This window comes from Pagrus pagrus (assembly GCF_965226575.1).
Source record: "Pagrus pagrus genome assembly, chromosome: 10".
Classification (NCBI taxonomy): domain Eukaryota; kingdom Metazoa; phylum Chordata; class Actinopteri; order Spariformes; family Sparidae; genus Pagrus; species Pagrus pagrus.
Window position 1 is genome coordinate 2,878,970 of NC_140194.1, and position 14,277 is coordinate 2,893,246.

Sequence of the window (14,277 nt, forward strand, 5' to 3'; positions counted from 1 at the left end):
TATGCAAGCCAGCGTGCTTTTCCGGCTGTTCTGACCCACAATCCTCTGTGCAGCAGAAGATACGTCACATATGTCACAGCGTGTCACGTGAATATGAACAAAGAAGAGCGAGCACAAACAGGGTCAGAGTTCAAGGTGCACGGTCATGAAGTAGTATGTCTATTGTTTGGATAGTGTAGTGATTGTAACGATAGCTGCAGTGCTGTACGTACTAAAAGTAAAAGAGATTAATCACATTAGACGAGCTAAATCAAGTCTCCAGCTACCTCAGTTGTTAACTGACTTTCAATCAGCATGTCGGGGGTGAGAATGACTGAATTTTCATTTTTGGGTGGTATTAATGCATCCAAAGAAACATTCACGACAAACTGAAATCCAATTATTTAAACTATCTTGGTATGGTTGGTTTGAGATAGAAAAACATCTCTACATGTGGTCTTTTTCTTTATTCACACCTGTGACACAATAAAGAAACACATTTTAAAGTGAAAACTGTTGGATTACACCACGTTTGAACATCCGGATGTTCAGTTAATCCTCCTGTACTTGATGTTTTGTTTTCAGATTCAGTCTCTCAGCTGCCGTATCTGCTGTATTGTGTTGCTCTCGTACAGTAGTGGCAGTGTGTTATTGTATTCCTCGCTGCAGGGCAAATTTAACATCGAGGAGAGCCGAGTCTCGAACTTAAAGTACATCCACTCGGAGATGCCGAAGCGGAGACGAAGAGCAGCAGATTGGAGTTAAAGAGCAGAACAACAACAGAAAAAGAAAACAGATTTATAATGAAGTGAGTGGGCGCTGGTTTGATTCTATCCTGCCCCGATTTCCTTCTTCAACATGAATAAAAGCATCACAAATCACATCAGCGTGGCTGTGAATCACCAGAGATCGCCTCAGGTTGTAGAAACCCCCCCAACACACACACCGCCACCACCACCACCTCGTCCTCTCCATCCCCCACTTCACTTCACTTCATTTCACTTCAGAGGATCTGTGCTGATACAGAATTAACATCCTCGCTCCACATTATATCCAAACATGGAAATCATGATGAAACTCTGCGGTGACACGAGCCGCAGCTTCCTCATAAACACAGTAAAGACGACCCGCGAAACAAACCGCAGAATCTAGAACAGATGTTCAAGTCTCGTAAAGAGGACGCTGATGTCTGTCCGTCCAGATTGGAGGTTTTCAAAGTGTAGGTGGACCTCCCCCCCGGGGGGATAGAAGGAGGGTCTCTGAGGGAGAGACATCAGGTAAAGACACTGCGTGAGGAGAAAAGAGACAGCAACACAACAGGAAGACATTAATCATAGTTGATGTTCACTGGGAATAAATGTCCATAAATTAGCTTCGAAATCAGGAAAAAGATGCTTCAGAACTTGACTGAGAATCATCGTGTTTTAAATTTAATCCAGAGATAGTCTGTACATGGATGAGCCCCAATCCAAAGTATATTCAAACACAAGAAATATCCAGATTTAATACTGTCATGAAGTGTGGTACCCTCCCTCTGTTTGGGTCTGCTCAGATCCAAGACAGTTTGGATCCATTGTCCGAATATTTAGATAAGTTGTTGCTGTTCTCAGGTCAGTTTTGGGTAATCCATTTAAAGAAACAACAACTGTGTATATGTTGATGAAGGTTCTCAGTCATCCAGGTCATGTTTATTCTAGCTGCTGTATCGTAGGCACCTGGACGTGTTTCAGTTTGTTGAAGACGTTTCACCTCTCGTCCATTCTTCAGTCCTAACTAACTGGAGGGGAGTCGCAGGGTTTTAAACTCTGTAAACTCTGTGCTTAACGACTCTCACACAGAGTTTAACAGCCTGCTCAGCATTACTTCCCACCTCTGGCTGTTAGCGGTTACTATAGCAACAAGAAAAGCCAATCAGGAAACTCTTAATCAGTGAGGGTTCAGGTGGAGCTGCTGGAGGACATCAGAGGGAAAACCAGAAATCATTGTCTCCGCTCCTCTTTTGTTTGACAGGAAGAAGACGTGACTGGATTTTGAAAATACAAAGAAACTGTTAAATAGGTGCACAGCATTGTCGTGGATGTGATGTCAGCTCGACTCGATTAAAAGTCTCTTACGTCGTCTTTACCTACACTTGTTTCCACAGAGACCATCCTTTGACACTTAAACTATAAATACTTGTTCAAGGTGATGTTTTGCAGCCATCAGTGACGTCACAGCTGCAGTTTGCAATCAAATCAGAGCAGAAAGAGGCCTGACGCTCCATTAATCTACTCATTCGATCTCAACGGATGCGACAGCAGCGGCTCTTCTTCACCGCGCTGACAGGAAATGTGTGGAGCGCAGCGGAGCGAGGCCTCAGAGTTTTACTGAACGGGTCTCTGTTGTTTTGGAGAGACCTTGGCGGACGGTGTGGGCGGTCGGAGCTGCAGCCCGGCAGGTCGTCTATTCATCAGCGCGATAAAACCTCTGAGCGTTTTTGCACTCTGCTCTTACATCTGCATCCTGCAGCTTTACACTCATTCAGGTTCATTCACTGATCGTTAAGCTGCGAAGATGTTCTGTCGATTTCAACCTCACTCAGTTTTGATCATTTCTGATTTCACACTGAATTACCTCGGAGTGTTTGTCTGTCAGCCGCGTCAGATGTCTCGATCTCACATGCCACAGGGAGCGAAGCTGACATCTACTTTTACAAATCTGTCATCACCCACCAGGAATCCTGACAGGTGAGGATCGCTGGTGGGTGATTACGGATGTTGAATTGCAGAGGAGATTTGTGAAATTATGTTTGAGCTTTTCAAAAAAGAGTGAGAGAGAGAAGAGACCCTGCAGACGGCCGATAACCTGAAAGTAGTTCAGTGCTTTTATTTTCAATTAAAAGTAGGAAAAGCCAGCCCAGTAGCCACTATAAAATGTTGGCAGTTGAAGTTCCCATCAAGTCAAAATTGCAGTTTAAGGGCCTGAGTCCACAGCCAGCGTCTTTTTTTAATTGTTCCCAATGAAGAGCGAGCGTTTCCAGCAGCAGCAGCCGGCATCCCAGAGAAATGACGCTTCTACGAACGATTCGAGTCAAAAAAATCTCTCAACTTTTCAGAAACTTTCTCCCGGCCGAGGCGATAAAATTCACCGTATTTTCGTCTCCTATCGATCATGTCATCCACCCACATCCTCCCTGCTCTGACGCCCCGATGTCAAATAAAAAAAGCAAACAGATATTCATGGGAACTTTTATGTTTCTATCAACCATGCGATCAGATTTGTCTCATCCATATTGACATTTCTACAATCGTCACATTCACGTTACAGTGTTTAAAAGTCAAGTTTTTTGCAAAGGAAGTTCAAACACTGAGGATCAGTGATGGGTTGATTCACAGGTCATTCACGTGTGTGTCTGGCTGATGATTGGTCGACTGAAGCGTTTCTCCAAACTGTTTTTTGTTTTTTTACAGTTCTGTTTATGCGCTCATTGATGTTCATCTGTGAGCTGCTGGTGGCCTCGGGGTTCAGATGCACCATCCGGAGTTCGACATGAGATCCAGCTGAACGTCTCACTCTGACAGAAAGAGAAAAAAAACACGTATTTTCCCCAGATGCAGAACTGCTCCTTTAATCCTGAAGTTCACACGGCGCGGTGACAAACCGCTGAGCTCTCGCTGGTTGTTTCCTCTTCCTGCTTTGTTCAGCAGTTTATAAAAAGCAGCATATTTGAAGTGAAGTCACAGCGGGAGGAGAGCTCTTCACATATTCATCACTTCACTCACCTACAGTATCTCCTCCTCCCCCTCCTCCCCCTCCTCCCTCCATCGCTGATCTGACTGTAAAGGGTTTTTCTCGTCCTGCAGCTCCACAGGGTCAGTCACGCTGCATCCCTCTTAAAAATGGCAACAACAAGCTTTTATCGCCTCTCAGTAAGCATCCACTGTCCAAATGAATCAGGGGGGGATCTCCCTGACGCCCCCTCCTCCCCTCCCCCACTACTCTCCCCCTCGCTCTGCTGATCGTGTTCAGACGGGACTCGAAGATGGCTTTAGCACAGCGGACGCTAACATTAGCACAAGCGTCTCAATTAGCCTCCCCGACGCTCCTCTAAAAATAAGCGCACAGGCGAGGAGCACACGGGTGAGTTAGCGATTAGCCCCCCCGGCCGCCACCGCCGCCGCCGCCACAGTGTCCTCGCTTCATGCTGGATTCCCTGCGTTTCATACATGGAATTATGGGTAACCTCGCTGCCCCGTGTTCAGAGAAGTGAAGCATGAAAAAACACAAAGGCGGCCAGAGTTTGATTTATGTCAACGTTTGATGTATGTGAAGGCCCAACGGAGCATGCTGTTCACAGATTCACACAGGAAAGCCCCAAACGAAGCATGACATGACCGTGTGTGTCTGTGTGTGTGTGTGTGTGTGTGTGTGTGTGTGTGTGTGTGGAGGCCTTAATAAGCTCAATCAGGCAAAAATCACACATGAGCCAAATGCTGCTGAGCCAGGATTCGGCGGTGATGCACGTGCGCCGCTGCAGCGCTCGGAAGCTGAGGAGCCCGAGGAGACGTTCTGAGGCTGCAGATTAACTCGTTATCATCATCTTCAGTTCGTCACCGAGACTGTACGACGAATTGAAGCCAGTGTCGATCTGTAGCAACCCGCAGTCCAGCTGATTCCTCTATAGGTGCAGAGGATTAGTCAGTCCAAAGAGGAGCAGGAACCAGATAATGTTGGACATGTTTACTTCACAACTGAACAGAGAAATGATTGAAAAATTGTTTAAATATTAGCTTATAAATGATCACAACTTCATCATTACACAACAAATGAACAAAGCGGTTTTTAGTTTCTCTGTTCATTTTTTTTGCATTTTATGGCCCCAGTGAAGGTTTCTGACATCAGGTGAGGATAGCAAACAAGTCTTCCACGTTAAACGAGAAAATAAGTCAAAACCCCGTCCCAATCGACAGAATAAATGTTACTGCAACACCACAGGTTGAATTTTCTGTTTCTCTTGTCACGACGCTGTGGCTAGGTTAAGGCACGGAAACCACTTGAGGGTTATAAAAAACATCATGGTTTGGCCCAAAATATCTGCAACACTGATAGAAATGTCTCCAGGCCTCCTTAAAAAAACACCCGATTTTAGGTCGCCACAGATGAAAATGTCTCCAGGTTTCTTGAGTTTTGATGGAGCTATTACAGATTAAGTGTAACGTGAAGGGTTACACAGCTCAATAAAGTTCTCTGGTGTGATTTTTTAGGATCAGTTGTAATCTACTGAGAAGAGACTGAAAAGTTTCCACAATGTCATAAAAAAATCAAAAAAGTCAGACTGGGTCCTCTCAAAGATATGAGAGCAGGAAACACACAAACACATTATTTTCCTGCAGAGAGATGTTTTCTCCTCCGGGCTTTAATCTGAAAGACGACTGACTAATCTTCCTGTGTGTGACACGTTTCCTGTTTCTGCCCTTGTTTGCTTTAATTCACTGAACGAGGCAACGAACTGTTTAATGTTTAAAAACGACGGCGTGCCGCCTCGAACCGGCTTTAACTGAGCGCAGATTTACTGTTTCGGGCCCGCAGCTGAAAATTCACCGCTGATTCAATGTTTAATGTCTCTCCTCCTCCTCCTGAAGAAATAACAGCCAGCAGCTCCTCACATCCATCAGCTGCAGAGAGATGAATCCCTGAGAGCGCATCACCCACAAAATCTGCTCAATCTCCTCCTCTCTCTGTTTTATTTTTGTCCCGTATCTCTCTGTGCTGAGCAGGTAGATAGAAAAATTATTCAAATCGAATCCCTGCAGGTAGAAGGGAGGGAGAGGAGGAGAGAGGGGAGGGAGACATATGGAGATATAAGAGGAAGATCTTCTGTCTGATGTATTATAATTTACAAGAGGAATCCTGGTGGAGAGGAAGGTAAAGAAACCAGAGAGGAGAGGATCTTTCTTGATTTTAGCCACAATTAGTGAATGAAAACAGTTGTGTTGGTTGAACAGAGGAAGAGAAAGTGACGTGACAAACTATTTAAAGCGTTTTGAATAGAAAAGTCTGTAACAACAGAGATGACGTCTGTATGACACACATCCCACCACCGTCTGCTTTATAACAGCCGTACCAGTAAACACATCATCCAATCACGTTGTTGCACAGACGAGCAAACAGCTGAGAATCACGACAGTTTCAACTGATCGGACGCGGTTGCAGACGGACTTTGAAAAGCCACTGAAGAGATTTCCACGACGAGGTTATTCAGCTGAGTAAAGACACGTCCAAGAGACGTCTTCAACTGAGGAGTCATAGTAAAAAAAACAACCTAAAAAGGTCGACTGTGAAAGCAGCTTATTGTGACGCGTAAGAAAAACAGGGAATGTACAAAGCAGCAGATCATAAACCTCATCAGACTTCATCCAGACGACGTCAAAACTTGTTTTAAAAAGTCTTAATTAATAACAAAGGAGTGAGACATCCTCTTTCTGATCTCTGAGCAGACTTGCACATTTCAAACAATACGGAGTAAACACCTTCACTTCAAGTCTCTCTTTCAAACTCAGCGCCGTCTGACCGATGTTCAAGAAGCTTGAACCGAGACGGATTTAAAAGTATTAACAAGTCAGCGTCCGACACTTTAACACACATCATAGCAGCGCTCCTGACAAGGGGCTGAAGACGGGTGATGTGTTTTCATCACAGCCCCTCAAAGCCAGAGCTGATAAATAGCCGTGACTATCAGTGACCTGACCTGAGTCCACTGATGCAGGAGTAAATGCTGGTTATGCACATTTACACTGACGACAAAAGACAGATGTTAGTGGGTGTTTTCTCCAGTGGGAAACGAGTCCTACACGTCCAGATATTTATCTTTCGTTGCACAGACGTTCAAATAAGTGAAGCAATGCCTCTCTCCCTGTTCATTTAGATGGAGGCCTGGCCTCTTTAGCCTGAACCTGAACAAGACGGCTGCTGAGAGGAGAGACTGGCCTAAAAGGACTTTGGTGTAACATGACTGATGTACTGACCGAAAAATGACATGAAACTGAATTTAAATAAGTAATATTTGACCGTTTACAGTAGTGGGTGACGGTTTTCCTATCTGAAACTACACACCTGGAATAAATATCACTCAGAGACCTGTTTCTTGTTGGTTCACGGAGAGTCCCTCATGTTTTATTTCTACTCTTGGTGTCTCTGTTAGTCACGTGTCGCGTCGGGAGTCGGAGTTACATTATGTGATTGTGTATCTGGTCCCTGAGAGGGTTGACAAACACGCTCACCTTGAAAAAAGAAAAAGAAAAATGTCACAGTGAGCTTCAGCCTTCAGCCGGAGAGAAGAAGATGAAGCCCTCTCCGGGAACATGTGCTTTTTCTTTTCACTTTAAATGACAGAAATTCTCTCTGCAGAGTCGTGAAAGGAAAGTCAGCCTTGGCAGAAAAAAAAAGCTGCATTCAGAAGCCAGAGAGGGAATGTGAGCTTCATCAAAGCTTTTTGTGAAACCAGCGGACGGCCTTGACTCAGCCAGAGAGAGAAGGTTCACCTCACATGTTCCTACACAGGATTACCGGCAGGAAGAAAAAGCACATAAATCATGAATCTTTTTTTTTTACTGGAGCCCCTAATAAATCCTACAAACAGTGGTGGGATTTGTTGTGGATGGTAAACTGACCGTACGTGTTTCAGCAACGACACGATGGCTCGCTTTCTGCTTTTTGTTGTCTTTTATCTTCCTGCCTACAATAAAAATGAGAACATGTCCTGTCATCGTGGGTCACATCTGCTGCTCGTGATCACTTTGATCAATATCTGATTAAACTGAGAACTCCTGACAGAGCTGAGCGACAATGAGAGACGCTCATCCATCCTGGTCTGATATTGACGTAGCAGCGCTGATAAAACCAGCTGGTTGTGTTTGTGACTGGTCAGTGTGTGTTTACTATGTGTGTTAACTCTTATAACACTATGATATCATAAAGAAATTGTTGTTACAGTCCAGTTTTCTGTGACATGGTCTTATTATTGTGTAACAAGCTGATTACTCCACATTGTTTTATCAATAATAATATGTATTACTGTGCGTAGGGTCCAACACGTCCTTGTCCTCTATCACAATATCAATGTAATGTAACTTGATTGCTTTCCGTTAGGTTTTGACTCTCAGTAATGAACATATGCAAATAAAGAAATATTAATAAAACGATTATTCTTTATTTAATCTTAATCCCAATAATCCATCTTTTCGACTAAATGTATCTGCGACCTAAATCACATCTTCTTTCTCTAACTTTGCTGGGATACAGTTACCTTTTTTTGTATCCTGATTACATAATTCCCTTACATGTTTTTTATTACTCGCTGCCTAAATGACCAAAAAGTATGTTACGTAACTTAAGTTACATTACGTACATTTGTTGTTTGATTCATCCAACCCTCCTTCTCTCCTTCTCCTTCGGCAGACTTCAACTGACTTCCTCCTTTGCTCCTGTCATAATTACTACAGCCACTAGATGTCGCCGCCTAACAATAAATGTAAATGTGGATCCTAATAAGCTGCTGGCATCAGACTACTTGAACATTTAATTACAATAACAGATGCACACGATAAGATGGGTGAGATAGTTGTAAGTTAATTAAAGCTGATTGTCTGAAAAATCGCCTTTTTGGGCCAGAAAACCTAAAAAATGTGGACGTGTGTTCCCAAGTTTGAATAACGTACTGTATAGCAGACTGTACGAGCCAATCTGGGCCTGTGTAAGACGACAGTATCAACCGGACGCTGTGAGACAAATGAGAAGAGGAAACATGAAGCTCCGACGAATTGCAGACAAAATTTGATTGCTTGACTTGACTCATTTTCTCCTCCTCAAACTAAAAACTCTATAGAAAGAACAAAGTCCTGCATATTTTCTGCGACATTGGATCTGTAAATAATATCTCAGTATGAGGAGTGTGAGGTTTAATATACTCCGGAGCTGAGTGTGTGTAACGTTTTGTGATTATTGAAGTTGTGTGAAAGCAGACTGCGGCAGCTCCCACTGAGCTGAGGATAATGAATGTGGAAACAGGAGGAAATAAGCCCCGACGACCATATTTGGTGTTTTAATAATGAGTGGATGATTCCCTGATGACGGCGTCAGCATTCACACTTCCTGCTGACGAAGGCCTCCACCTGCCGGGAGGTCGACCGCCGTGAGAAGAGCTCAGACGGCAACGGCGAGGAAGACGATGGAGTAAAGAAGAAATCGTTTTAGCACTTTTTACGCTGCTAAGTGGAGGGGACTACGGTGCAGACCCGGCTGCAGAAAACAATTTAAGGGGGGGCATTACATTTTTTCAGGGGGGCAAACTTTTTCAACCTACATTTTATTTGCTTCAGGCTGAACAATGGCTCTGTGACCACTCCTACAGTGCGGAGAAATAATTTTCCTCTTACTAAAAAGGGGCAGTTCATCCCAAAATCTAAAAAACAAACAAACAAAATAGTGTAGTGCTGTGTCCATTTATTCAACTCAAGCATTTATTCAAATTCTATCAAGTTTTACTCTTTCAAATAATCAACCATCTACAGAACTTTTCAGTACGCTATTTTTCTACTTCTTCTCATCATCATTATCATTAATTATTGTTATTAATAATATTGTTTAAAGTGAGCCTCTTATCGTTTAACAGAAAAATACATCATACAAACAGCAACTTTTGCAGCCTTGTCAGTCTGATGGCGAGTTCTCACTTTCTGTCATCACTAACATGCTGTTTATAATCCAAGAAGCTCTGAGGCTTTGTTCTATATGTTATAATACAAGATTTCAGCATTGAGCTACAATCAGGCTACATTCATGACTCTGTACAGTCAAACTAACCAAAAACTTATTATTGATCATCAGTATAAAGTTTCAGGGCTGTAACCATGGTAACTCACGGTGCCAGAGGGGAGGGAGAGACGCTGAATGAAGCCGTTTACACAGATACACTGCAGACAAAGTCCAGACTATAGCTGTTATTTCACACATGTAGCACACAACAGGAGACTCTCCGTGTCAGACGAGTTCTCACGTGCTGACTAAACTCAGCTGATAACGTAGCAGCGCGACGAGTCCTTGCTAGCTAAGCAGCTAAACTTTAGCGCCGCTCCGTGTTGAGATCCCGCCCTGTGTGGGTCACTGCACTGTCATTGGTCAGGCGAGCACACTGTTAACGATACCATTGGCTGTAGAGTGTGACAATCTGTCAATAAACATCAGCCAATAGTTTTCCTCCGATCTACATTGATCTCACAAGTCGCCTCTGTTAAGTTTGAATGACGGAAGTCCGTCGTAGCGACGGAGAACTTTAATCCATGCGAACGCCACAGCTAACTAGCTACTCTATGAGCAACTGCGAACATGAACGTCAAGTACTAACAGCGTTACCCTCTCATGAGGATGACTCAGTGACCCGCCCCCCCACCACTTGTAATTGGCCAGCACGTTTCCTTCGTTCGTTGGTTGAATTGTATGATCGACAAATCGAGATAGGAATAAAAGAGCGTTGGCCACTCCGAGGTAATAAACAAAACCCAAATAAAATTAACAGCTTCCAGCCCAGGGCGGGCACGGCTGACTCTGTGGGCGGGCACGGCCCGCCAATGCCCGCCCATGCCGCCGGGACTGTACGGTGGCTGACGAGGCCAAACATGCTGCAGCTTAACACAACACATGCAAGTAGACAAAACACGAGCAAATAACAGTAAAACTGTTTTTAGTGCATCACTGTGATGTGAAAACATCAGATTTACACTCAGTCAAAGAAATAAAATGAACTCCCTCTTCTGATTGGCTCCTGACGGCACCGTCAATCTGGATGAAGCAGCTATCAGAGTCTGATTTGGTTCAGCAGCGCGAACATCAGAGCAGAAACAAAGACAGAAATGTGTGGAGCCGCTCTGCCCTCCTGTTTGATCTATTTTCATTGAAGTCATTCTGAAATAAGACCTGACAGACGAGGTTTGCGGCTCCTCAACTGCTTTCCCAAACATTGTGTCTGAGCGTGACCGAACAGTTGCAGTAAAATAAATGTTAATGAGTTGAAAAACGCTAGAAATACGAGGACGAATGATGACGAAGACACTGACGATCTTACCGTTGAAGCCGACGGCGCGGACGTGGGCCAGCAGCTCCTTCCCGTCGATGTTGGCCATGCGAGGACACAGGCCGGGGTATCCGGCGCAGAGCTCGCGGTGCATGTGGTGCAGAGCGTGCGCCATGGCGTACACGGCGTCCATCACGAACTGAACCTTCCCCTCCTGCTCGTAGGTGGAGTCACGGCCAACTTTCTCCAACCCTGGAACATAAAACAGTGTCAGGCGATCGAACAAAACATGACTAAACATGACTGTTTAGTCAATATTTATATACGGGAAGTGTAGTTTAAATTTAAATTCTGACACACGGGGCATTTAATTACGATTAATTTTCCTGAAGTGTGAGATAAGGATCTTGTAATTACGACTAAGTTGTCACAGTTATGAATCTTGCAACTCTGAGCTAATATTTTAATAAATTCGAGATCCTGACCTCATAATTATAGGATAGTTCTCTCAGTCATTATGAGATACAGATCCAGTAATTAAAAAAGTTAATCTCATAACTATGAAAACAGTCTCTGATATCTTAAGATGTGGATATGTGAAGATAAGCACTGAGCTTCCATAAAATGTGCCTCTATAGGGTTCATCCTGTTTTTGATCTCATCGTGGATTTCATGACAATTTGAATTAATTATTGGACGTCATCATGTTGAGGTTCTGGGCTAATTAAGACCGTAAACATCGACATTCAGAGAGAAAATGGACGCCTGTAAACAAACTTAACTCATTTCCGTCGGAGCTCTTTCAGCCTCTGTGTTTCCTTTTGCTTTTGAATGCAAAGGTGTTGGAGTTTGTCCTTGCCACCAGGCAGAGTGTAACTCACAAAGGATTATGGTGAATGTGAAATGAGACACATTTCCTATAACTAACCCATTAACATAAAAAAAATACATTTGGCTCCATCTCATTAGCCGTGATTAAATGACAGAGTGCAGAAGACATTGTCATCTTTTATTAGAAAACTCTGTAAAGTCCCAAAAAATGTTCACTGAGTAATTACCGTTATTAGAGTGGCGGCGCTCTGCAATCACGCCGCCGGCCGGAGAGCAAAGAGGAGCGCCAAAGAGAGGAGGAGGAAACTAACTGCCGGACTGGACCCTCCATCAACAGACAAGACTTCTCTGAATTAATAGGAGCTTAGAAATGAAATCCAATTTAATTTTAATAGCAGGCGGGCAGCGGGGGATCTGTCCGAGGGGAGACATTTGCTCCGGCAGTAAAGACTGATTACACGTCTGCGCGGTGGTAATGAATGAGCCTTGAACGGCGTGCGGAGAGCGGAGGATGTCAAACAGCCGAGGCAGGGAGGAGATGTACGGCCGAGCAGCTGATGATCGCTGCTCGCTGCAGATGATGAGTGTCTCCTCAATATTTAAAGAATACATGTTTGATCCTGGAAATTCAAAGTGTGGCTGAATGCGGCGTTTTGAATTTACAAGAAGCTCCGTGACTCCATGTCTGACTCCGGCCTCCGTGGAGGAAACTTCTCATCTTGTTCACAAACAAAAACTATAATTCTAATTAAGTGTGATCATCTCATATTTAGATTAAATTCTGATCTTGTTTGGAGTATGGATTGGATCATCATTGACTTGAATTATCACCTAAATCTGCAGCTTCCCTCGGCGCCCCATGGAGCTAAATAATCAGTTTTCAGCTCATTGTTCTGGTTCAGCCTCACAGCTCTCATGGTGTCGTTTCCGACCCCAAAAGCTCACACTACACTTCCTGCTCGGCAGCAAACAGCAGGTAGACACGGTTAGAGACTAGCTGGTGAACATAATGGAGCATTTAGCCACTAAAGAGGAAGACATTTCCCTCGGGAGATGGTGGAGACCAAAAATGGAGCTAAAAGAGAGGGAATATTGGACCTACAGTCATCATGTGGACACAAACATGACTCCAAACAATAACAATAAACATGTTCAACATATAAACATAACAGCTGATCACAGTTGATGTTGTGTTCATGAAGTCATACTTGAATAAAAGTAAAGATATCATGTTAAAATATGACTTTGGTAAAAGTGAAAGTCACCTATACGACTAGTACTTGAATAAAAGTCTGAAAGTATCTGATATTAAATGTACATATATATTGTATACTGTGGGTCCAGTGATTATCGGATCAGATATTCAGCATGTTTTTCTTTTGTCAAAATCAAAGTAACTAGTAACAAAAGTTATCAAATACATGTTGTGGAGTAAAACAATAAATTAATTGACTCCAAAATGTGGTGGAGCAGAAGTATAAAGTAGCAGAGAATAGAAATACTCAAGTAAAGTAAAAGTACTTCAAAATTAGCACAGAGCTTGAGTAAATGCACTTCGTTAAAATCACTAGTGTTCATAAAAGTGTTTCCACTGCCCCTAAAAAATCCCTTATTGCTGGTTAAAGTCCTGAAATATAAATCTCCAATTTCAAGTTTTTTTCCTTAGATAACATTCATGCTTAAGATGGTTTACATCTAACTTAATTATATAGTTAAGAAAAATATAGAATCTCACATTAATAAAATATGTAACCACCTGAAAAAAAAGGACCAACTCTAATGTAAACACTTGGTCAAGGTGTCTTTAAAAAGTAGCCTCACTGATAATATACCAGACTAAGAGTCGACAGCCGTGATGCAGCGTCTCTGTGTTATTTTAACATTATCACAATTCATCTTGGGGGGGGAAACATTAAAATGTCTGAATCAAATTTCGTAGCCGTCCATCCAATACTTGCAAAGATATTTCAGTCTGGATGTTTCCTAAACACTCCGCGCCCTCTTAACCTGACAGTTTTCATAATTTCCCATCATTGACAGACAATTAGGCTGGAGCGTTTCCAAAAGTCTCAGTTTACTGAGCCGTGCCATCATTAAGAAGCTGTTTGTTCAATGAGCACAAGAGTTGGACTCAAAGTTTCTGCTGTCAAAAAGAAAATAATTCAGTTTTGCTGATGTGCAGTGATTTGTAAATGTCAAACTTTGTAATTATGTGTTTATTATCTTTGTATTATTAACAGTGTTAGTTCAGCTGCAGCAGAGTTTGTATATAATTTATCATTGCTGCTAATAACAGTGATAGAAAGTGTGTTACATTATATTTTACAAGTTTAGGTTGTTAGTTAACTTGATACTGACACTGTTCATCCAGCAAATGTTTAGTTGTTGAGTTTTCTTCACCATTACAACCCGAAATCCCT

The 14,277-nt window shown here is 42.9% G+C and overlaps 1 protein-coding gene across 1 annotated transcript in view; it reads right to left on the bottom strand.

Moving 5' to 3' along the window:
* grm8b (glutamate receptor, metabotropic 8b) overlaps positions 1-14,277 on the bottom strand; it is a 167,416-nt gene that overhangs the window by 17,165 nt on the left and 135,974 nt on the right. The window contains exon 7 of the mRNA XM_084365414.1: positions 11,078-11,278. Coding sequence (XP_084221540.1) covers positions 11,078-11,278 — 201 coding nt within the window. The remainder of the gene's footprint in view (positions 1-11,077; positions 11,279-14,277) is intronic.